The sequence below is a fragment of the Odontesthes bonariensis genome, chromosome 7, assembly GCF_027942865.1.
Source record: "Odontesthes bonariensis isolate fOdoBon6 chromosome 7, fOdoBon6.hap1, whole genome shotgun sequence".
Taxonomy (NCBI): Eukaryota; Metazoa; Chordata; class Actinopteri; order Atheriniformes; family Atherinopsidae; genus Odontesthes; species Odontesthes bonariensis.
Genome location: NC_134512.1, coordinates 39,599,031 through 39,624,250, shown reverse-complemented (window position 1 = coordinate 39,624,250; position 25,220 = coordinate 39,599,031). Strand labels below are relative to the sequence as shown.

The window sequence follows — 25,220 nt, the reverse complement described above, 5'->3', positions numbered from 1 at the left end:
TTTTAACGCCGATAAATATTTTATCGCACATTAATGCAGGTTAAATTTATTTATTAAAATATTTAAAAAAAAATTAAAAAATAATAATAATTTGGCAGAGAGAGGGGGAACAACATGCAGCACAGGGCCGTCCAATGCGGGACTGGAACCGGGGCCAGCTGCAGCGAGGACTATAGCCTCTGTACATGGGGCGCCTGCTCAGCCCACTACGCCACGGACCCGTTTTATTATTTATTTTATTATTGTAAAAGTCTGTTGCTCACAGGCTTTTATTTTGTAAAAGTCTGCTGCTGTGGAACAGGAAAAGAAAGTAATCGGCGGATCCACCAAACATGGAGAAGGGTACGGAACTTTTACTCGGCCATTTTCATTTTAAAGTTCTTCCAGACGGCGGAGTGGACAGAACCAAAGTCATCTGTAAACTCTGCCAAGTTGAATTGTCTTCTCAGCGTAGTAGTTCCAGTCTAAAATATCACTTAAAGGCAAAACACACAACTGATAGCAGCAAGTCATTCAAGGAAACAGACAGTGGAGCGAGGCTTCTACATAAAAACTACAGAAAGATGCTGATGTTAAAAGTGTGTTTGCACAACAAATGTTATGGCACTTTCATTCATATGGCAGCACATTTAAAATAAAGCTAAATGCTAAAAGCTATACGCTACTTTTGGATTCATTTTTGGATTCTGCGTACAAATGCGATTAATCGGGGAAATCATGTGATTAATTAGATTAAACATGTTAATCGTTGCCCAGCCCTAGTTTAAAACAAACAATTTAAAAAGCTTTCTTACCTAATATCTGTCCGTGGCAGTAAGTCCATGATGTCGTGCCCTCCCCCGTCTTCATCCGGCTCCTCGCCATCATCTCCGGCGTCCTCCGCCGGCGCCGCCTTCTTGGCGACTCTCATGGCAGCTGGAGGAGTCTGACCCTGCATCTGTGAGTGAGTCAAACATTTCCAAATTCACCCCCGAACACCAAAAAACGCGACGTCACGATTACAAACAGCTCAGAAAAAAAAAAGAAGAAAAAAAAAAAAGTCTGCACCTTCTCAAACTCGGCGTCTATCTGCGCGAGGAGCGCCGGCTTCTCGTCCTCAAAGAACATGCGAAGCGGCGCTCCCATGTAGAGGTACATCACGCCCAGCAGGGCGATGGCCGCCACCCGCACGGCGGGGTTGGTGGCTCCCAGAGCCGTTTTCACATTGTTGATGAAGCCCTTCACATTGATGCTGAAGAACAGAGGATAAAAGGTTAAAGGTCAGCCTAAAGGAGCCGGGACATGACTGCTGCTTTTGACCCTTTGTGCGGTCTTAACATTGTGTTTACTCCCCTTTGTCCTACGGGTAACAAATGACCCACCCTACCAAAGCCCCAAAATAAAGCAACTTAAAGGGGAACTGCGGTATTTTCAACATTAAGCCTCTTTTCTGAGTCGTCTGCAATGTTTTAGAACCCCCCTCACCGCTTTGATGTTTACTGCCGTCTCCGGTATTTGCCTAATTTTGATTCTTCTCAACCTGCTTCAGAATGGCAAGTCATGCGCATGTCCAAAAAGGTCCGTAAAAGCACCATAAACGTCCGTTTTCAAAATGATCAACTCACTGGAGTGGTTACTGGTGTGCACTGGTAATCCATATCAAATTTCGTTGCGAAAAGTTGCTTCTGTTGTGCACTATTTTCAATTAGATTAAATGTCTGCAACGGTGTGGCATCTGCAGGTAAATCGAGATTTGAAATCTCTCCGTCGATTACGATGGTAAATGTCAGTCTTCCACTCACATTCAAACCCTTCAAAATCATCCTCAAACATATGTGCTAGCCATAAATCTCGATCAATTGGGTCAGCACGTTCATCAGCATCATCAAAGCCAAGAAACTCCTCACAATTGCTCCCGTCTGAAATGTCTTCCCACTGAAAGTCCTCCATGCTTGTTTGATAAAACTTAACTTTAAAACAATGACACGAGGAACATGACGACACTCTCACGTGTCCATTATAATGCATTTCATTGGCGCAGAGGTCAATAATTGGTGCAAAACAACCCTTATACAGGAAAAGGACGTGTGCGTTTTCCCGGCCTTAATGGGTTAAGGTATTTTTTCTAAAGCTAAACGTGGTAGTGGGTCACTTTTGACCCGCAAGACAACAGGAGGGTTAAAACAGCTGAATACTTTAGAGCTGCAGCAGAAATGCATCATCTGGGGCAACATGGTCTGATAAAGTGTAAGAAAATTACCCGGCGAAGCCAAACTCCTTCATAGCGTTGGCCAACCAGTTGAGCGTCTCGGCCTGGTTTTTGGGGTTCTTCTGTGCAAATGCGATGGACACAACCTGGTGTACGAAACACACAAACAAACAGCGTTGATGCTGCGCATCCATTCTGCTCACGACATTTTTAAATCAGGTTCTGTTAACCGGGCTCACCTGTTCTGCCGTCCACGGCAGGGAGCACGCCTCTCCGATCGCCGTCAGGCCTTCTTTGGCGTTTCCGCCGCACTTGACGTCTCCAACTTTATCCACCAAGCCGTCCAAAACCACAGAGGCCGACATCTTGGAGAACTGTCCTCGCTGAGCGACGAGGGCCACGATGCGCAGCTTCGCCTGCATCACCTGCACAAGGGAACGTGGTTACTGAGCGACTCGGAGGACCAGAGAGCGTCAGCAGACATGTGGCGCGTCATCAGGAAGCTTTAACGCCACGACCACCTGTCGCTGCAGGTGGGATTACAGCAACAACTCTGAGTCCTTTCCTCATATTATGAATCATCTGTGTTCAGTGTGAGCTGCAAACTGTGTGTTGGGTTAAAAATAAAACCTTTAAATTCTCAGTCTGACCCCGATAAAACTATACATTTTTATTATTATTTTGTGCCTTTTAATGGAACGTTCAGAGAGACAGGAAGCAGGGGGCAGAGAGAGGGGGAACAACACGCAGCACAGGGCCGTCCTATGCGGCACTCGAACCGGGGCCAGCTTCAGCGAGGACTATACCCTCTGTACATGGGGCGCCTGCTCAACCCACTACGCCACAGACCGCCTCTGTTTTATTATTGTAAAAGTCTGTTGCTCACAGGCTTTTATTTTGTAAAAGTCTGCTGCTGTGGAACAGGAAAAGAAAGTAATCGGCGGATCCACCAAACATGGAGAAGGGTACAGAACTTTTACTCGGCCATTTTCATGTTAAAGTTCTTCCAGACGGCGGAGTCGACAGAACCAAAGTCATCTGTAAACACTGCCAAGTTGAATTGTCTTCTCAGCGTAGTAGTTCCAGTCTAAAATATCACTTAAAGGCAAAACACACAACTGATAGCAGCAAGTCATTCAAGGAAACAGACAGTGGAGCGAGGCTTCTACATAAAAACTACAGAAAGATGCTGATGTTAAAAGTGTGTTTGCACAACAAATGTTATGGCACTTTCATTCATATGGCAGCACATTTAAAATAAAGCTAAATGCTAAAAGCTATACGCTACTTTTGGATTCATTTTTGGATTCTGCGTACAAATGCGATTAATCGTGATTAATCAGGGAAATCATGTGACTAATTAGATTAAACATGTTAATTGTTGCCCAGCCCTAGTTATTAAATATAATAATAATAATAATAAATTAAAACCATGTTATTTAATTTGATTGAAAATGTGTTTGAATAATTTCTTAAATCTTAAATGTTGGTATTATTGTGGGGGTGAAGTAATTCCAGCAGTTACCTGGAAGTTGGTCTCCTTCCAGCCCGGCTTCTTGGCCAACATCTTGACTAAGGCCTGGCAGGGCATGACTGCCTTATCCATGGTCTCCACCGCCTACAAACACAGAGCCAGTCACACGTCAACGTTCCCGACTCTGTCCACAACGAGCCGAATTACTGTTACTTTAGAACAAACTGGAAGACTTTACCCTCTGGAACTCCTCCATGCTGGCCAGTCTCTCCTTCCAGTTGGCCGAGTCCAGCTGCTGCAGGCAGGAAGCAGGAAGTACGCCCGCCGCCCGCTCCTCGCACGCCTCCACCTGACCAGACGGCAACATGTGCATGACCAGAAATTCAAACAGAGGACCGATAATGCTGCGCCGCTTCTGCAGCTTCAGGATGGAACGTTCAGCGTGTTGGTCACAGACGTTAAAAACATGTTATTAAACCAGCAGTTCAGCTGAAGCAGGCACACAATGTGGAATCTGACAGATTTAAGATCACAACTGTGACTATAGCCGCTTTCGGACGAGTCGTTCTAAGAATGCAGTTATCAGAACTGTCCTACCCGAATTTCGTTCTGATAACTGCCCTTCCCCAGCGGAACTGTTTCAGTCTGCATTCGCACATGAGTCGGGACTGATGCGCCGCGCACAGCCGTCTGCGTCAGTGACGTGTTACGTTAGCCGTTTAGCGCCACATTCAACAACAAAACAAAACCCGGTAAAAGTAAGGAGAGAAGAAAAAAAATCATGGACGATCACATGGGGCGTCTAACATGGAGGCTGGCAGAGCTCACAGAGAGAGTCAGGAGACGCAGGATGGAGCGCAGGCCATACTTCTTGGTTTCATGAAGGAAGGAGAGCAGAGCGCCGCAGACAAAGGAGACCACGTGGAGGTTTAACTTATTAAACACGCCAAGGTTGTGTCCGTGTCGTATGAGGAAACATTTCAGCCTGACAGCATGACATGGGGCGGGGCTACCGACCACCAAGGGGCGGGGCTACCGACCACCAAACACCTACGTCAGATGCGTTCTATAGAACCATGAAAAGACCCGACCTCGGAGAAGGAGCTAAATAGTTATAGGAACTGAAGGAGATGGCCTCGAGTTCCTGTATGTGCGAATGCGGGAGAAAACGGCCCCGCGGATCAAAAGGTTATTTGAAGGTTCCTACAGTCCGAAAGCGGCTTATGAGCATTAGCAGAAAGCCAAATACAACGCAGACGGTAGCTGCACCGCAGAGCAAAGGTCAAAAGACAGCAGCTATACGGGCTGGAGTCACTAAAGGACTCCTTTCAGTCCCCCCCAGGTATTTCTGAACTGTGTGGTGAGTGCATCGGCACCAACACAGCCGGTGTTTGTGTGCTCGGCCATCAGCAGGACAGCTGAGCTGCTGGTTCCCGTTCTTACCGACAGCTCGGTCTCTATGAGCTCTTTGTTCTCCGACGTCTTCTTCGGTTTTCCTCCGGCTGCAGATGCTGCTTTGCCTTTTTTAGGTGGACCTGCCGACGCCTGCAGAAAACAAAAAAATGCTTATAACTGAACTGATAACACTAAACCAGGACTAGGTGTTGGGTGAGCTTTCAGGATGTGCGCACCTTGCCAGCAGCAGCTTGGCTCTTCTTGGGCGGAGCAGAGGATTTTGAAGGCGCTTCAGCAGCAGCTTTGGCTGCAGGTTTCTTTTCCACCGCTGCAGCTTTCTTCCCTCCGGCGAGCTCCACCTTCTCCGAACACTCCTTAATCTGTCAGGAAACAAGTGACCACGGTCGGCAGGGCGGTAGAATTAAAAACAGTGGCCTTCTCTACTGCCATCCTCCGGTCCTCACCTTGTCCAGTTTGAGTTTATCCAGGTCAGCCAGGAAAGGGTTCACGGCTTTTTCACCCACCACCTTCATGGCTGTTCCCAAAGCTTCGAAGGCGGCGTCACGGACCTCTGGAGCCGGGTCGTTCACTTGCTGAGACGGGAAAGACAAAAGCGTTCTTAAAGGGACAGTACGCCTCTTCTGACATGAAGCTGTATGACATCCCATATCAGCAACATCATTTCTGAACATCTTCTTAACCCCTGCTGCGTCCTGTGAGCAGAGTTCCAGCCTCGTTTTGGTGTTGATGAAGGTAGTCCGGCTAGTTGGCTGGGGTTTAAAAAATAAAGCGTTTTGCTTCTCAGAACAATATGCGTTCAACAGAGTAATACATTTGCATCACAAAATGGTTCTCCAGGAAAAAGTCAGACCTCACAATCTCTTGGCCCTATTTTCTCTCCCATGATATCAATGCATCCAGCCACCTTGCGATAGCCGCACCCAAGGAAAGGAAAGAAAGAAAGGAAAGAGAAGGAAACAAAAAGGAAAGGAAAGAAAGAAAGGAAAGAGAAGGAATCAAAAAGGAAAGGAAACAAGAAAAGAAAGGAAAGGAAATACACCTGCCGACAGCCGCGCCTGTTACGGTGTTTGCTGCTCGGTCTGCACAGCAGGCAGTGATACGAAGGGAGAGAAAATAGGGCCAAGAGATTGTGAGGTCTGACTTTTTCCTGGAGAACCATTTTGTGATGCAAATGTATTACTCTGTTGAACGCATATTGTTCTGAGAAGCAAAACGCTTTATTTTTTAAACCCCAGCCAACTAGCCGGACTACCTTCATCAACACCAAAACGAGGCTGGAACTCTGCTCACAGGACGCAGCAGGGGGTAAGAAGATGTTCAGAAATGATGCTGCTGATATGGGATGTCATACAGCTTCATGTCAGAAGAGGCGTACTGTCCCTTTAAAAATCACGGTTTCGTTGAAATGAAGCAGCTTCGGGGCGTTACTGAGGCCCGCGGCGGACGTACCTTGACGAGCGCTGCACAAAGCGGTTTGAGGGCGCTCTTTGGCAGCGTGGCCTGTGTGCAGTGTCTGAATGAGCGGGCCAGAAACAAGGAGGCCTGCTGCTTAATGGAGGGGTTCTTATTGTCCATCACACCCAGGATGTCCTCCGACAGGTTCTGGAGAGTCGTCTGGAAAAAAATAAAGAGATTATCAGTCCATCAGGCATCATCAGGATGCCGTCTGAAACACAGAAGCTGCAGAGTGCTCCATGAATCACGGCAGTTATCGAGTTAGGAACAGGAACATTTAGAGCATCACAGGAGAAGCCGGGCTGAGGCGAAAGCACATCAGAGAAATAGATTTTCAGCTGAATATAAAGACAGTCTGAGGAGCTTTCATACAGCAACGTGTTCCTCAGAGCTGCTCAAATACTTACAGTGAGGAAGATGGCATCGATGGCCTCCTGCAGAGACTGGACAACCTGAGGTTTCTTCTCTTTGAACTTCTCCAGAATAGTAGGAACCACCTAAGAGGCACAGAGGAGAACCCAGTTAAAAACCTTCCAGACCTCCTGCTGGTCCATGTAATTCAGCTGAGTTATCTGTCTTTAAGCTGCTTTAATGCTGATTCTGGATTTTATTAGAGCAGAGCGACAGTCTGGGAACGCTTTCAGTGAGCGGACACGTGGTCTCAGTGGGCCGATTTTCAGTCCCAGTTTCTGACCAGAGAAACAGAAAAACATGTGAATGAGAGCAGCTTTATGGGGAGTTCAGCTGGATTAATGAACTCTTTAGTGTTTTTACTGAAAGATGCAGAAAGATGGAAGTTTGGAGCCTGAACAGAGCAGCTGGGACCATGCGAGTCCAGCTGATCCGGGTCTGAACCAACGTGTTTAAGCTCATTTTTAAAAAGTCTGATTTGGTCGCACTAACACAACAGTTTGGTTTCTCTCTGGTGAAATGCAAACGCGTTTACGGTCAAATAAAGCAAATAAAGAATTAGATGAAAACGAACCATGGAATCCCAGCCGCACCAGATGGATTACACCCACTAACCTGTCCTGAATAAGTTCCAAACTTCTTCCTGAGACCGGCGGCCAGTTCAGCGAGACACTTAGCCGCCATGGACACCAGCATCACGTTGGCGTCCTTCCCCACCACCTGGAACACAGAACCAGCGCAGAGTCAAACCAACTCCTGGTGGTACAAACTCCATTTGGGAGCAGAAACATTCCCCATCAGCTCACAATAAAAATTCCCAGTTAAGCTTGGGAATTTTGGATATATTCCATATTGGAAACTTTCCATGGGAATTTAGGAGAACTAACTGGGAATATATTATATCCAAGCATAAATATAAACAGAAGTCATAAGAAAACATCCATACAAAATGCTTAACAGATATTTCAGATTTATTTGTAAGTAGAGCAGAACACGTTCCAATTACGTTTCATGGATGAACAAAAACAGGAGTGTTGGGTTAAATATAACCCATCCCCTAACCCCACTCATTCAAAAATCTCCACAAAGTCCCATTAAACATGCAAATCTTCCTTCAAGCAATCCTCTGCATTTTTGCTCAGTCAATACTCTTCCTGGGCCTCAACATCCAACAACTTGTCCCCTTCCTCAGCATCCAACTCTTCCTCTTCAGTGTCACTTTCCAGCCTTGTTGGAAAGTGACAACAAGGCTGGCTCTGTCTGGCTCAAAGAGCCGTAGGTTTGCGCGAATGCCAACCAGCTTTTCCACTCTCACATTTGTGAGCCTGTTGCCGACCTTTGTGTGGGTGTTGCCAAACAGTGACCAGTTGGAGGCGGCTGATGATGGAGGCTACAGGTGCACGGGCCTCAGATTCAAGTCATGATTATGCTAAAATATACTTTCCTCAACTATATTTAAGTTCCCTAGAAGAGCCAACCTTCAATTTTGAAAATTCCCAGTTTATTCCCATAAATTCGCAGTTTATTCCCATGGAAAGTTTCTGTCTTTGGAAATTCTGGGAATTTTGCAACCCCAAGTCTGACTAAAGCACGCCATTAAAGATGGAAAATAAACAGCCTAAAGAACCGATGTTGGCGGTCTGAACGAGGCCTCGGAGTCTTTACCTTCTTCAGGGCCCGGACCAGGTCTCCGTAGTCTCCGTTCTCCAGTTTGGGGTTCTTGGTCAGAGCCTCGACGGCCTCCAGAGCTTCTTTTCTCTCCTGCCACTTTTTAGCTTCCTGCAGGACAGAAGGAGGAGAAAACACGAGTTCTTACACCCAAGGCATCTTTTTCCACTGGGTCTCTAAGGGACACACACTGGTTACTAGGGATGGGAATCGAAAACCGGTTCTTGTTGAGAACCGGTTCCCAGCGTTTCAATTCCTTGGAATCGTTTGGTGATTTTTGCAAACGATTCCCTTATTGATTCCAGTGGGTGCGAATGACGTCACCACGCAACGTTGCGTGGCGAGTCCAGCGCAGCCAGCAGCCAACAGTAAACATGGCGCCCAAGCGGTACAAACGCTCGAAAGTTTGGTTACACATCCCTAAAAAAGACGACAACAGGGCAACTTGCAAAGTGAATATTTCACCAAAGGGAGGAAATACTACCAACATGCAATAACTATGAATGAATGATTAACGTCGGCGAATCTGAACCCAGCAACGTTAGCAACGTTAGCATGTCCTCGGCTAACACTGCAGGTAACTAACTAACAAACACTGCCTATCATGTTAGCAGCATTTGCCTCATTGTAAAAGCTGCTGTTAGTAACGGTTAAGGTTAAATGAATGCCTTCTCAGGCATTACATTTATATGAAATCATGAGAGACAGAGCCTGACTGGCTCAGAGCCAGAGGCTGGTGGTACTACCCCCAGTTCACCTCTACCTCCAGCTTCTCCTTTCACCAGAGCAGGGAAGAGTTAAATTACCCAGGCCAGGATAGACCAATGTGGACCTCACCGTTGTTGGGTTTGTGAGGTCATGACTCGTGTTACTTCTAAACTAAACAAAGTTGATGCTGATCGACCGGTTTGTTGTCCTTTTTCTCCAAATGAGAATCGATAAGGGAACCGACAAAGGACCGAATCGTTAAGCAGAATTGAAATGGTATTGGAATCGTAAAAATCTCATCAATTCGCTGTCACAAGGACCGATTCAGGAAATCCTTCCTACCAGCAGCCATCACCATCTACAACACCTCCCCTCTGGCTGGAAGAGAACTTCAAGCTCAATAGGCTTGAAGTCTCTCCAGAAAAAACAAAAACACTGTAATTTGTAAATAGCGAATGTTTATTCACTATTTTTTTTATTTTATTCTATTTGCTTGTTTTCATATCTTTTACTGTATGCTGCTGCAACAAAACAATTTCCCAAATTGGGATGAATAAAGTATCTATCTATCTATCATCCCTACTGGTTACACTTATACTGGCTTTAATCCCAGATGCCCGGGCTACACCTGCCATTTGGTCATCAGATAAACTTACAATTTTATCGTAGAAGTCTTTGGGCATCTTGGACAGAATCTCCACGGGTTCCAGCAGCTCGTAAGGATCCACTGCTGCCGGCGCGTCCTCCTCATCCTCTCCTGAAGGAAGAAGATGAGAGAGAATGACTCCACAGCACCAAAGGAAAGCACCCGGTCAGTTTGAGCGAGTCTCAGCACACCTACCGTCGGACTGCTCTCCTCCTTGTGCTTGCTGCTGCTGAAACTTTGCCTTCAGGTCCTGCTGGGAGCGCAGGAACCGGGACTGCTTGGGAGGGGAAGAAGGCAGCTTCACCCACTCCTCCTCCAGGTCTTTGAGCTGCGGGGACAGAGGACGGTTTAGTTCGACAGCTGGATATTAGGGGTGGGCGAAAAAAAACGATTCGTGTACATATCGCGATTTTTTTAATGGGATGATTTTAAAAATCGATTTTTCTCCCCTGAATCGGTTATATTACGTCAGATCCGTGCACACTCAAAACTTCATCAATTCATTACATTAAGTTACGTTAAAACTAGCCCACATTTGTGCTGTGTGGACAATTAATTTCATTTTGTAACTGTAAACTTTAAAAAATGCTGTACATGTTAGGTACCTTTTTTTTTCTCAGTTGAAATAAATGTCATCGTTTATGGGAATGACATTCATTCTCGAAGTGTATGATTCAACTTGTTTGTTTTTTAAGGAGGAAGAAAATTGCAATTACACTGGGAAAAAATAAATAAATAAATAAAACTCTTACCAAGTATATTTGTCTCACTTCTAGTCAAAATATCTCATTACACTTAATATGAGACACAACTGCCTAACAAGCACCATTTCAGCCAGATATAGGGACTTGTTTGAAGACAATACATCTGGAATATCTTGTTAAGTGAAAAAGTCTTGAAAACAAATTGTTTCGAGTCACATATCATATGAAACAAGCTTTTTTTTTTTTACATTTGAAGAGGTTTTTAAGCTAATTTCAAGATTACTTTTTATCTCAAAAGTCCTAAATATCACATTTTATTTCAAGAAATCTTGACAAGCCGATTTTCACTAGTTCCATTGGCAGATTTTTTTTTATTATTTCAAGCAAAAACGTCTTTTATTTGCTGTTTTTTTTACTTATTTTGGAGGAGCATTTTTTCCAGTGTACTGATTATATCGAATCGCAATTATCAAGAATCGTGATACAAATCGAATCGTGACCAAAGCATATCGTCCCACCCCTACTGGATATCACAGCCGTGTGTGAGGATGAGCGAGTCCCACCTGCACAGAGTTGATGTTCTGCAGCGAAGGTCTCAGAGCGTCTCGGATCCACTTGTAGATCTCGACAGCGAGCAGCTTGGCTTCGTCTCTCACAGCCTTCTCTCTGGACTCAAACTGTTTGGGTAAAACCTTCACCACTGGCTTCAGCGTCACTATCTTAGACCCGAACTCACTGCGGGAAGAAGCCAAAGAAGTTGGTAAGTAAAGCCACAAACAGCCGCCATCATCCGGTAAATGTTCAGCTCTCAGTCCCTCGTCCTCTGCAGTAGAAGCAGGTTTTTAAAAATTAAAACGAGCCAAATCATCTGAAACCGGTCCAAGACACTCAGGATGCAGTGTAACAGCACGCTTTCATGCTGCTGCAGTTACAGGCTCGTGTCCTGGGAGGTGCTGATAGTTACCAAACAGGTTCTGATTTCTCTCAGACGGGAAACAAAACTACTTCTGGCAATGTCAAAGGATTTATATGCTCATTTTTCTGGGTGTACCTGCATTCAAAAATCAAAATGACCCTCTCAATGTCATGAGTTCAACCCTAACTCATCTCAGCTGTGCCCCAAGAGGAAAATAGAGTCTTACTGGTAGTCTTACACACTGTTTGTGGCACTGTGGAAAAGTCCAGCAGTTTTGATGGGTCATTGAGATTCTGTCCACTAATAGAAATATCTGCTACTTGGCATATCCGATTTGTCCATTACTGACAAATTTAAGGGAAAACATCAAACACTTTCTTTCTGTGCTGGAAAGTATATTCTTTTGAATGGGATAATGGATAAAGCCCCATCTTGTAAATTGTGATTAAATAATAACATCAAATAAGAGATGAGAAGATATGTGTAATAATATGTTAAAATTAAGTTGAAAGTTAAAAACTATGCCAATGTATGTAAGACGCATCCTTATAAATTGTAATTTTTGAATGGGGGTGGGAGAAAATAAGTGTTTTTTTACTTCATCTTACTCCCTTTCGAGCAAGTATTGATTTATGTTACCTTTGTTCTGGATGAATATGTAAATTGATATGTATTATGGAAATGTATTTATTTTGTAATCTGCCTGAATATCTCCACCAGTCTTGAAAGAGGGTTTGTCTCATAGCCGAGAATGCCACCCTACCATTTAATTGGTATGTTTTTGTTTCTGTGCACCTTTCTTTGATCATGTGAATGTATCATGCATGGCAGAGTACACTTGATTTATTTTGCTTGCTCATCTTATTTATATGGGACGACTCCTGATCTCTCTCACCTGTATCAATTTAAATCTGAATTTGAATGTGTATGTGAGCCAAATGTGTGCATTTCTCTTTTGAAAATTTAATATACATATATAAAAATAAAAAAAACTCTTCTTTAAACCTTTTAGAAGAGAAAAATCACTTAACTTCCACTTCTGATTAAAAAAAGGGAAGAAAAAAAGGTGGAGTTTATGTCCAAAGTCAATTTTAATTAATTAATTTCCAGGAGACAGCTCACTACTACGGTTGCCATGACAACGGGAAAGTTTAAATCTGCTTCCTATCCATGGGACCAGAACTGAACCCGCCCGTTTCGTGTCTGAATAAGTGAATCTGGGCAACGATGCACAGATTCAGAATAATTTACACATCACAGAACGGCAGCTGCAGTCAAAGTGAACAAACCAACGCGAGCAGGCAGAATTACATCATTAAATCCATATAAAACACAGCCGTACAGAAAGGGATCAAAAGCAAGCGACTGAAAGGTTAAACAACCAAGTTAGAAACGATATACTAAAATGTTTCTGTAAGCACTGACCTCAGAGCTTTCCGCAGCGCCTCGATGCTGGCCACCACGACCTTGGGGTTCTTGTTGTCCAGCCCCTTGAGCAGTTCGTCCTGAACCACCTCGGCCTTCTCTATCTCGATGTACATCAGGCAGATGTCCATGCCCAGCTCTTTGGCTCGGGCCTTCGGCTGGTTAAACACTTTGGTCACGACGCCCGACACCACCTCACCCGTCGTCCTGAAGCGTGGAGAAACAGCCCGTCAGTACCGAGCCTCAGAACCTCTCATAGTCCACCGACTTCTTTGTTAAAACTGACATTATGTTGACAGAATGACCCTTAACGCACACAGAACACTTTATAAATCTTTTTAAAAAAGGAGAACATATGTGTTCTCCCCAGAAACTGAACAGACGGCCACAGTGGTCCTTTTTAATCCACATTCACTGCATTTATTTGGACTCATTTGGTTTATCTAGTCAGGATTTTGTGGCATGTTTGCATGCCTATGCACCACTGCCGTAGATCATCTTATTTACAAGCAGCTGCCATCTTTAAAAGAACGAGATTAAACAGATTAAATCTGTGAGAATATATGGGAAACGAGCCCCACAGCCAGCAGAGGGAGACACTGAGCATGTGCAGTGGGAACTACAACATTTCTGCTTTAAGCTGGACTTACAGCCGACCCGTGACGTCAAAATGGCGTTTCAGGACTGGTGCTCGCCTTGAAAAGGCGGCGCAGCACGTTGTCGTGCACCAGTCGATTTTTGTAATTTAAGAACGACAAACCGGATGGACCAATGAGACCAGGCTCAGTCAGGAGGTGCGTTTGTACAGCAGCTGTACGAAACTGCAGTGAAACAGCACAGGGAGCACGTAAACTCCCAAAACTGGTGGACAGACTGGCAGAACTTTGGGGAAAGTTAACCCTAACCCTGTAAGAATGTGTGGAAGAAGCTTCAGACCTTCACCTCTATTGACTGAATCGTCTTGCTCACAAACTTCATGAAACACACGAAGCATTTCATCTTCCAGATACTGCAGCAGCATCGTTGATGACAGTTGCTGTGTTCAAAACCGCATACTTCTCCTACTAACTTTGAGTTAGTATGACAGAAGTTCCCGGATGCATACTAGATTCTCCTAAATGTTGGGTATGCATCATGAGGTTACTACTCATACTCAAACTACCCAAGATGCAACGTTACGTGACGTCGCCGATCGTCATTTCCTGTCAAAACGGCAGTTTCAAGCTAGCTACAACGAGGGTAGGTTCACTTCCTGTTTTCAAAACAAAAGCACCAATTGTATGGTAATGGCTTTCCCTATGATAAAAGGCAACGGGTATTTTATTTTGTGAAAATAACAGGAAGTGCGTTGCTCACTGCGGCTAGCTTTAGTAGCGCCGAATTCGTGGGAACAACATTGTAAACAGACGGTATTTTGTCAGGTTTTCAACACGTTGGGGATCTAAACGACTACTTTCTCACCTGAAAATGTTTCAAATGTTGCTAAAGTTTACAGAGTTTAGAGCTTAAGAGAAATCAGCTTCAGGCCGGCTGATTTCGGCTCGGGCAGGAGCCAAATGCATTGTGGGTAAACGCTCTGCATACTGTCTGATCGATGAGTATGCAGTATGTAGAATGTAGTTTCGAACACAGCTGGTGTTTCTGCTCTTCATTGTTTTCTTCTCCACTTCTGGTTGTAGAGTAGTTAGCGGTAACCTTCACGTAGCAGCGACACCTGTGATGGAGAAGATTGCAACTACTGGAGACTTGCGCCACCATATATAGCCGGCACGAAATCGTGAGGTCATCAACACCGCGGCAACCATGCTAGAGGCTTAATGAGAAAGACTGTGCAACATCTTCGAGTCCAGCTCTGCCTGATGCATCCACAGAGAGGATGGAGTCACCTGGTGCAGCAGAGCTGAGAGCAGCAGATTACAACCAGACTTTTATCAAAAAATGTTTATTCTGTGCTTATTGCTGCTATTGAAAGTACAGGATTGGACAGAAAAAAAAAGGGAAACGGGGGATATTTCTAACCCCATTTCCTGCCAGCACTCTGATAATGGAACGTAACTCTTTTATACATTCCCTGCAGACACCCTGTGCATCATGCTGCTAAGTGGGACCTTTTATGGCTTCCAAAGACAGAACACTGTTAAAAATTCATTTTTAGCCTTGTTAACAAGCCCAGATGTGTTTTCTTTTTAATGTGCTATGAGACATTAGGAGCTAAAAGTTAGAGCAAAGATCCAAAAGCATTGGATCTCTGCTTTGTGGGGTCAGACAGCCTGAATGTTTGGACCAACCACAGCTGAAGGCGGTAGCATGGTTGCCGCGTCTGTCACGGCGGTGGTGGACCGTGACGTCAAAATGACGTTTCAGGCATGGCGCTTCCCTTGAAAAGACGGCGCTGCGCGTTGTCGTGCACCAGTCGATTTTTGTAACTTGGCGGCGCCGAGCACAACGAACCGGATGGACCGATGTGAGACCAGGCTCAGTGAGGAGGTGCGTTTGTACAGGCAGCTGTACGAAACTGCAGTGAAGCAGCACAGGGAGCACGTAAACTCCCCAAACTGGTGCACAGAGATTGGCAGAACTTTGGGGAAAGAGGGAGAGTTCTGTAAGAATGTGTGGAAGAAGCTACGGGACAGATACGTGAAGGCAAAGAAGAGGGCAGAGACTCTGTTGATGCCGGGGGCTTCAAACCTTCACCTCTATTAACTGAATTAAAAAATTAAAATGATCCGAAAACTGCAGCAGTATCATTAATTACAGTATTCCTGCTCTTGACAGCGGCATTGTTTTCTTCTCGACTTTCATGGTTGTAGAGTAGCGGTAACCTTCACGTAGCAGCGCCACCTCTGTGACAGAGAAAATTGCAACTACTGGCGCGCAACGACTTGCGCCACTATATAGGGTCCTATGGCGGGCACGAACTCGTGACGTCATCAACACCGCTCGCGCGAGCAGACGCGGCAACCATGCTAGAGCCTTGATGTGAATGTGCTGCGAGCAGCAGGTGAAACGACAAACTGAGGAAAACTCGTCAGTTAAAGCAGGGAGGCGGCCCTCTTTCCGATAGTTCCTGGAAGCTAACGGCAGCAGGCACAAGCTCCTGGAGCGCTGAGCGAGCAGAACGGGCCTCTGGCCGGTTTGCAGGCCCTGGAGCCAGCGGCCTCCACAGAAAGTGACTCTCCAGTCAGCTGGTGGGTGCAGCAGCTCCTCGCTCAGCTTTCCTGGTGCTGTGTGCCAGCCTGGGAATTATCCTTTTACCTGCCCGTGACCATGTAGAACTTTGACTTTCTTCAGAATCGCTCCATCATTCAGCGTTACGGCCGATTTATTCAGCAATTATTTATTAATTTATTTCCAAATCAGAGTTTCATTGAAAACTCAATGATTTTACCCTGATATTAGCAAAGGTCAGCTGCAGGCTGGTGCAGAGGTGGGCGGGGCCACGCATATTAGGGGTGGGTGAAGAAAAAAAAAAAAAAAAATTGATTCATGTACATATTGCGATTTTTAATGGGATGATTTTAAAAATCAATTTTATTCCCCTGAATCGATTATATTACGTCATATCCGTGTCTAGAAAAACTCCATCAATTCATTACATTAGCCGCTTTCGGACAGACCGTTCTAAGAACGCAGTTATCAGAACTGTCCTACTCGAATTTTGTTCTGATAACTGTCCTTCTGTTTCAGTCTGCATTCGCACATGAGTCGGGACCTGATAGGGACTGATGCGCCGCGCGCAGCCGTCTGCGACAGTGATGTATTAGCCGTTAGCCGTTTAGCGCCACATTCAACAACAAAACAAAACCCGTAAAAGTAAAGAGAGAAGAAAAAACAGCACCAAGAAGCTAATATGGAGAGCGGGGAGGCCACCGTGTTCATGGTCTGCATGATGGTGATATTAATCATGGACGATCACAGCAGGCGTCTAATATGGAGGCTGGAAGAGCTCACAGAGAGAGTCAGGAGACGATACTTTTTCATTTCATGAAGGAAGAAAGGAGAGCAGAGCGCTGCAGACAAATGAGACCAGTGTAAGTTTAACTTATTAAACACCCGCCGGTTCTGTCTGTGTCTATGAGGAGACATTTCAGCCGTGACAGCAGGACATGGGGCATAGCTACCGACCACCACACACCTCCATCAGAAGCGTTCTATAGAACCATGAAAAGACCCGACCGCGGAGAAGGAGCTAAATAGTTATAGGAACTAAGGGAGAAAGCCCCGAGTTCCTGTATGTCCGAACACGGGAGAAAACGGCCCCGCGGATTAAAAGGTTATTAGAACTACCAAAGGTTCCTACAGTCCGAAAGCGGCTATTAACTCATTTTGTAATTAAACTTTAAAAAATGCTGTACATGTTAAGAACCTCTTTTTGTCTGAGTTGAAATAAATGTCAGCTGCTGGACTGACTGACACAGACTGATGTGCATCGTTTACGGGAACGACATTCATTCTAGAAGTGTACGATTCAACTTTGGTTTTTTTTAAAGGAGGAAGAAAATTTAAATGAATGATTATATCGAATCGCAATTATCAAGAATCGGAAGATACAATCGAATCGTGACCAAAGCATATCGTCCCACCCCTAACGTATATACGCATGTATTCACTCGTCCCTGTTCACCAACTGGGGGAGAAGATGTGGAGTCACATCCTGAGCAGTCTGGAAGGCATCGGGGGGTTCTTTTCCTGTCCAAACAGAGGTTTTAAATGGTTTAAAGGAACTTTAAAGTGTTCCAAGAACAACTGTGTTTAAATCCTCCGGGAAGAAGAACTCAGGATGGAAGGTGGAGCTCAGTAACAGACCACAGAGCTCAACCAACCTGGACTCAAAACCTCACACCCAAGAAGGAATCTCTTCCAAGTCCAGAGGCAGCTCCAACCACAACTGTACAATCCCTAAGTGCAGAACATCGTTTGGACAGTCGGTCTTTTCTTACAAAAGCTGTAAACTCTGGAACTCACTGCCCACAGATATTAAGTCCAGTGAGTTTAAATTGTTCACCTTTAAACTGTCCTCACTTGTAAAACTGTGAGAGTGAATGAATGAGATGACAGTTTGAACTGCACTGTTGTATTTATAGATTAATGTTCTTATGTAAATTAATGTCTATTTTAGGTCTTGTGTCAGAAAAGCCTAACCAGCGACTTGTTGCTATACTCTGTATGCATCACATCAGCTACAAGCTTTGATTTGTAACCATGTCTGATTGTACTGTCCCTGTCAAATAAACTAATAAATAAAATAAATCTATGAACGTGCAGATTCAGCCCCAACCATAACTCACTTTCCAGCCACGTGGGCGTTCTCCACGAAGGCCAGGGCCGCCTCCAGGCCTTTGAGCTGAGCCACAGCATTCGAGTCGGTCACAAACTTCTTTATCAGCCCCAGGTATTTGCCCCACTCTGGACTCTTCTCATCCTCTATCCTCTGGAACAGCTTCAGAGCTTCTTCATAACCGTTCAGTCTGGCTTTCCACACCTGCACGACACAAGAGACATTCAAGTTTCTGTGGGAAGGTCTGAATAACAGGCAGAAAATGTGACCTACATCCACAGTAGCCCGTTAGAAACTGTACGTCATCTGCTTCCCAGCTAGCTTTACAGCCCTAAAAGCAAACTGCAGCTTTCCTTCCAGGCTCATTTGGGAGCTTTAGAAGGTCAGTCAGCAGGACTAGAACAACATTTCCACCCACATTAAACATCCCATAGCTGATGACGCCCAGATCAAACACACACACAACACTGTAAGGTTAAACCGTGGTGAGGCAGGAAATCAGGTTTAGCTTTGTTCAGGTTCCACTTCAACAATGATTCTGCTGCAGAGTCTAAAATTATCTAACAAGCTCAGGAAGGAGGAAATAATACAGCTGGGAGACTTAATCTGCCAACAGTTTAAGAAATTAAATAAAATGATGCAGCCCACCTCGATATGATGGTGTTTCAGACACTGAAACTAAACCTGAGAGACTCAAAGAAGATATTTACTGCTGAAATGAGAGCTGGGCTTCAGCTTCTAACTAAGCCGATATAAACCACAGACATGTATTGCTATCCGATGGTCTGAAGTAAACTCGGGTGGTGAAACAGGTGTAGCATAAAGTTTCAGGTGCAGTAATCCAAAAGAAGTGGTTGCTCCAACAGGAAATAAACCTCAAGGAGAAAACCATCAAGGTGGCCATCAGGTTCCCTTTCATCTGCCTGTAAATTAGGGCTGGGCAACGATTAAAATGTTTAATCTAATTAATCACATGATTTCCCTGATTAATCACGATTAATCTCATTTGTACGCAGAATCCAAAAATGAATCCAAAAGTAGCGTATAGCCTTTAGCATTTAGCTTTATTGTAAATGTGCTGCCATATGAATGAAAGTGCCATAACATTTGTTGTGCAAACACACTTTTAACATCAGCATCTTTCTGTAGTTTTTATGTAGAAGCCTCGCTCCACTGTCTGTTTCCTTGAATAACTTGCTGCTATCAGTTGTGTGTTTTGCCTTTAAGTGATATTTTAGACTGGAACTACTACGCTGAGAAGACAATTCAACTTGGCAGTGTTTACAGATGACTTTGGTTCTGTCGACTCCGCCGTCTGGAAGAACTTTAACATGAAAATGGCCGAGTAAAAGTTCCGTACCCTTCTCCATGTTTGGTGGATCCAAAGATTACTTTCTTTTCCGGTTCCACAGCAGACAGCAGCAGACTTTTACAAAATAAAAGCCTGTGAGCAACAGACTTTTATAAAATAAAAGCCTGTGAGCTACAGACTTTTACAAAATAAAAGCCTGTGAGTAACAGATTGTCCTGCATCGGACGGCCCTGTGCTGCGTGTTGTTCCCCCTCTCTCTGCCTCTCTGAACTTTCCATTAAAGGCACAAAAGCCCCACCCAAAAATTTAAATTTAAATAAATAATGTGCGATAGAATATTTATTAGCGTTAAATAATTGACGAGTTAACAACGAGTTAATTCGCCCAGCCCTAGTGTAAACACTTCTGCACGTCAGTGATCTTTATTTTATAGGAACTGAACAACGGGAACCTGATTAATGACCCAAACTGAGCACCACACTCAGCCAACGACCGGTGTCATGTCGCCTTCTGTTGTACGCATTGTCACAGATGCTACCGATGTCATGGATTAAAGGGTTCTCCTAAAGCAATACTAGTGTAATCCTGCATGTTAAGCCTTTTAAAGACTAAACAAACAGAGTAAGCAGGTCTGAGGGGAGCTAATCTGCCAGAAACGGTGGTTTTAATCCCCGATGACTGCAGGATGAAGCTGAAGCCCGTCTGTGGGGCAGCAAACACACTTCTCATGGAGCTCAGTTGTTTGAAAAGACTAAATGGAACAAAATGCTTTTATTAAGCCCATGTGCCATCTATCATATCGCTGCAGGCTTCCAATCAGAGGAGAGAAGGAAGACAGAGAAGCTCCAACCTGCAGTGAACCTCAGAGTTCCCAGAACTCGACTGAATGTTTGATCTGTGCGGCACAGCGAGGCCGGAGGCCGGATTTCACGTCAGAACTGTTCACATTAAAGCCAAACTGCCCGGAGCAAATGTGCAATAATAGACTGGATGGGTGAACCGAGAACAAATATCAGCTGATCCGTCACCTTATGTTCACATTTCTGGTCGACGGGAAGCTTCATCCACTCGCTGTCGTCCCCCATCTTGTCTGGTCGGGGGCTGGGCTTCCCCAAACGTACTCAGCTGGAAAAAAAACAAACAACATCAAAATGCAATCATACCTGTTAAATGACTGGGAGTTTAAAGCTTTGATGGTAAAAGCTGGTTTCCCATGAAGACAAATCATTTACACACAAAGCAGACCCAAACAGATCAGATCTGCATGTTCGCTGAGAGCTCAGCGACGCCGTGAAAAAGATCAAATCCAGGCTGCGCCACATCATCAGGATGTCTCAGTAACTCCTCCCACAGAACCAGCTCCTGCTTTGGGGGTTTCCAATGTAAATAACCCCCACAAACAGTTTGAAGGGCAACATGGCTGCCCAGCCCAGAAGCTGAAAATATCAGTGGAAGCCGGGTCAAAGAATCCCAAAGCTGAAGATGCACTTGTTTACGACGTGGACGCGCATTTTCAGCCTTAAAATGTAGCGAGAACCGGGTCCAATCGCGGTTATGACCATTTTTCACATAAATAAACCGTTATATTATAATCACACAAATATTGTTATAAACAACTTAATTGTTACAACAGATAACATCCATTTATTAGAAATTAGAGCAAAAAATAAAAAAATTAAAAACATTGTGACACTTGGCTTGTCTGTTTTTAAACAGTTTAAATAAAGCAATTATGCAGCCATAATCTTTATGTCAACTAATTCTGATGATCTACATCATAATTATAGGTATAGAACTTATATGACGTCACTCCAACAAAGAATATCTGATTATAATTAAACTGAAAGTGCCTTTGAGATTTGATGTTTATCCACAACCCGTTTAAAGAGAACTTTAAGGCTGATTTATGCTCGTCTACAGAGAGCCACAGAGACCCTCCCAGAGACACTTTTTACGGAGACAGCAAGGCTTGTGATTGGTCGGCTAACAGCATCATTTCCTGAATCAATTTTCCGGTTTAGCTCCTTCCTCTCAGAACAACAACGCCGCCATTTCTGAAAGAGTTTACTGTGTGCCGGTCAACATTTGGTCAGAATTATTTGCATTTCAACATCAATAAGCTCCAACAACAGTCTTTCTCTCTCGCCATCGTTCACTGTGAGGAGGAACGGAGCCGGAAGGTGAACAAGCAATCAACCATTTTCACCATAGACGTCGCCAGATTGGGTCGTCTAACGCAGTGTTTCCCAACCGGGGGTACGCGGCGCACAGGGAGTTTTTTTTATTTATTTATTTATTAAGGCATCACACTTTTATGGAGGACTGTTTATGAAGGAGACTCCAGTTTTGTGATGAACTTGTTTAAGTTAGATAACAAAAGGAAGATTATTTTTGATTTAGTATTTATACTATTTTGGTTAATTATTTATATTTCAAGAAAATTTATTCTTATGTTGAATTCAACTGAGGTTTAAAAAAAAAAAAAAAAAAAAAAAAAAAAAAAAGCCTGAGAATTTTATGTTCAAGTTAAGGATATTAAATAAAATGATTTTCATGTTATAACCACTGTGTTGCTCTACTTTTGGAGAATCATCGCACACGCTGTATGTGTGAGGGGGTACTCGTGGTGTGACAAGAAGGCTCAGGGGGTACTCAGGCCAAAAAAGGTTGGGAAACACTGGTCTAACGTAGCGCCGCCTACTGATCGGGAGGGGAACTGCCTTGGGTTTAACAGCCTCTCTGTGACCACGGAGTCGGATAGCGACGGAGAAGCATACCGAGGCCTTTAAACAAATTAAGGCCCGACCGATATACCCTGCAGTAAGTCACAAACACACCAACGTTGCAAAAGCACGGCACCACAACGTCTTTATTAGTGTATACAGCTAGTGAAAATGGTCCATTTGATCTGTGTAACGACGCAAAGCTTTAGCTCACGTAAGGATAACCAGAATGACAGCGAATACTCCTCACTGAAACGGTTTTTCCATAAAGCAGTCTCAGCATAGTGTACGGTCATTTTTAAACCCCCACATGGAAATGTGAACGTGTCTGTAGTTCTACACCAAAGGTGGACTGAAAGCCATGGTCAATGGAGACCAAATAAAACGTGTTTGTGTTTGTTCCTGAGACTAACCATTTGTTAGTGCAAGCCTGCTAGCTACTTGGTAGCCTGCCGGTGTGAGAGCCCATCTTGTTCCGTAACAACTGGTTACCCAGCACGTTAGAGCCAACGGTGATTGGTCGTAATGTCCCTAATAGAATTAAGTTTTGGCCAGTCGCTGCGTTTCAAACATCTGGAGTAACATCTTGTTACAGATAGCCAGACAGGCTGTCACACCACCACCAAGTAGCTAGCAGGCTTGCGCTAACAACCATGGTGTCTACACATTGCACGTTTAGCCTATTAGTTACTTTATTATACGTTGCAATTAAAAAGACTTAATGGATATGAAAGTTTGTGTCTGTGTGCTATTTTTAATTTATCGTGAATAATGTTTCCATTTATCGGTTGCACACATCGGCCTCCCATTTCCATAATTATCGTTATCGGCCCTGAAAAAAAAACATATTGGTCGGGCCCTAAAACAAATCCATGCTGAATCCAGGAAACTACTACACAAACAATGTTTTTAAAAACATTTCAAGTCCGGATAGATAAGACGGGGAGCAACACTTGGATTGCAGAGTAACTCGTGGCAACACTGACCGTCCTACAGTGAAAAACAACTCCATGAGTGCATCTCAGCACAGATTTCAAACCGTGTAGAGTCATTTCTTTACTCATCAACTTCCACTTGAAAGCAGGAGCATGCGATGCTCTAATGTACATTAAAAGGTGGGCTGTGGGTTTGTTTCATATTGATGGAGTCCGGTAAACAGGCTGAAAGATGCCGTCAGCTTAGAGTCTGATAGGCAACACCAACAAGGGAAACAGAAACCTCGAACATTTTAAATGTCGAAAGCAAACTTTGCCAACTCTGTTTGACCTTTACAAGCAGGCCTCTGAAAAAGCATCTGCTTGAATAAAACAGAGGGTGCTCTGCCTTGGAGATGGCCCCCCCACATTCCTCCACTCACACTGGCAGGACATTCTGGGATGTCTCTATGGGAACAAGATGCAGCGCAACAGCCACAGAATACCAAATCCCTCCACTTTTAACACAACATCCTTTTAAGCCTAAATGTATCCGGCCCAGCCCCCCAACCCTTCACCCTCCTGCGGCCACTAAATATTCATTTATCATAAGTTGATCGAATGATCCAAAAGTGGTCATGATTTGTGCCACAACCAAGATAAACTGGACCCCTGATTGGTCAAGTGACAGTTTGCTCAAGCTGTTTCTTACATGCACGGTGGCCAAGCCCGCTCATCACAGGTGACTGTTTTTTTTTTTTTAAATAAAAATACATTTCTTATTTGGGTCTCCTCTCCAGAAATCTCACGTTTCTCTCAAATAAGCATCTCTAATGAGGCAAGAGCTGCAAAGTTTGTCCTTGTGTCGCCTCATTAATCATTTAGCATGTTAACTCACCGGCTGGTTGTAGGCTCGCGCATGTGAAAGCCCAAAAGAGTCGATGGAGAATAATCCCATATACAAAACAATTATATTCTCTAGAAAAACTGCGTTCAAGTATTTAAAACATTACAACAATATTACTGGGCATGTATTGTTGTAATGTTTTAAATACTTGAACACAGTTTTTCTAGAGAATATAATTGTTTTGTATATGGGATTATTCTCCATCGACTCTTTTGGGCTTTCACATGCGCGAGCGTACAACCAGCCGGTGAGTGACATGCTGTTTATAAAGTTGTTTTGTAACGTCCCCATGCCAGTAATGTGAGAACCATGCATATGGTTTTGATGGTAAGGCTTGTGACTTTATTGTCGGATGGGTTATAAAGTGGTGTGACGTTTCTGCAGTGTGCAAGTTGTTGTTTTACGTGGAAGGGTTAGCACTTGCCCCTAGCCACCACGTATTAGCCTCGCATGACAGGCTGAGCGAACAGAGCGATCTCCACACAGGGAGCGCAGATTTGCACCTCTCTGTGTCCTACTATCAGTATTTGACAACCTCTAGCAATGGAAACGCGCTTCAAATGCCCCGGAGTTCCCCTTTAAGACATTAATTGTTACATGTAGAGTTAGAAAACTACACATAAATCTAATATTTTCAGTCAATCATTAATTCATAACTTGTTGTTGGCCATCTTGGTTGGTAAAAGAGTCCAGACTAAACATGGAGAAGCAGCATTTAGCTGTTATGCTGCCAACAAGTGGAACAAACTGCCAGTGGAGATTAAACTTTCACCAAATGGAGACATTTTTAAATCCAGGTTAAAAACATTTCTGTTCTCATGTGTCTATGCATGAAATCTGCACGCTATCTTTGAACTTATCTGGACTGTTGCTGGTTTTTAAATTCATTTAAATAATTTTATTTGCTTCTCTTTTTATTCTTTTATGAATTTTAATGCTTCTCCCACTCCCTGCTGCAATGCTTTTATTTTATGTAAAGCACTTTGAAGTGTTTGTACATGAAATGTGCTATACAAATAAATTTGATAAAAAATAACCAGTTTTGGACCATTGGTAGAAGCCAGTCTCTTGTTTT

The 25,220-nt window shown here is 44.0% G+C and overlaps 1 protein-coding gene across 4 annotated transcripts in view; it reads right to left on the bottom strand.

The window, feature by feature from the left end:
- The window catches only part of ckap5 (cytoskeleton associated protein 5), a 55,020-nt gene that overhangs the window by 28,469 nt on the left and 1,331 nt on the right, over positions 1-25,220 (bottom strand). For all 4 annotated transcript variants that reach the window (XM_075470780.1, XM_075470781.1, XM_075470782.1 and 1 more), the window contains exons 2-20: positions 20,630-20,726; positions 18,300-18,493; positions 13,012-13,218; positions 11,234-11,405; positions 10,162-10,294; positions 9,977-10,077; positions 8,610-8,723; positions 7,560-7,664; positions 6,941-7,030; positions 6,528-6,692; positions 5,522-5,650; positions 5,294-5,437; positions 5,106-5,207; positions 3,901-4,011; positions 3,714-3,806; positions 2,428-2,613; positions 2,240-2,334; positions 1,048-1,231; positions 795-937 (exon numbers count right to left, since the gene is read on the bottom strand). In XM_075470780.1, the coding sequence (XP_075326895.1) occupies positions 795-937; positions 1,048-1,231; positions 2,240-2,334; positions 2,428-2,613; positions 3,714-3,806; positions 3,901-4,011; positions 5,106-5,207; positions 5,294-5,437; positions 5,522-5,650; positions 6,528-6,692; positions 6,941-7,030; positions 7,560-7,664; positions 8,610-8,723; positions 9,977-10,077; positions 10,162-10,294; positions 11,234-11,405; positions 13,012-13,218; positions 18,300-18,493; positions 20,630-20,686 (2,525 nt within the window). In that variant the 5' untranslated portion in view covers positions 20,687-20,726. The remainder of the gene's footprint in view (positions 1-794; positions 938-1,047; positions 1,232-2,239; positions 2,335-2,427; positions 2,614-3,713; positions 3,807-3,900; positions 4,012-5,105; positions 5,208-5,293; positions 5,438-5,521; positions 5,651-6,527; positions 6,693-6,940; positions 7,031-7,559; positions 7,665-8,609; positions 8,724-9,976; positions 10,078-10,161; positions 10,295-11,233; positions 11,406-13,011; positions 13,219-18,299; positions 18,494-20,629; positions 20,727-25,220) is intronic.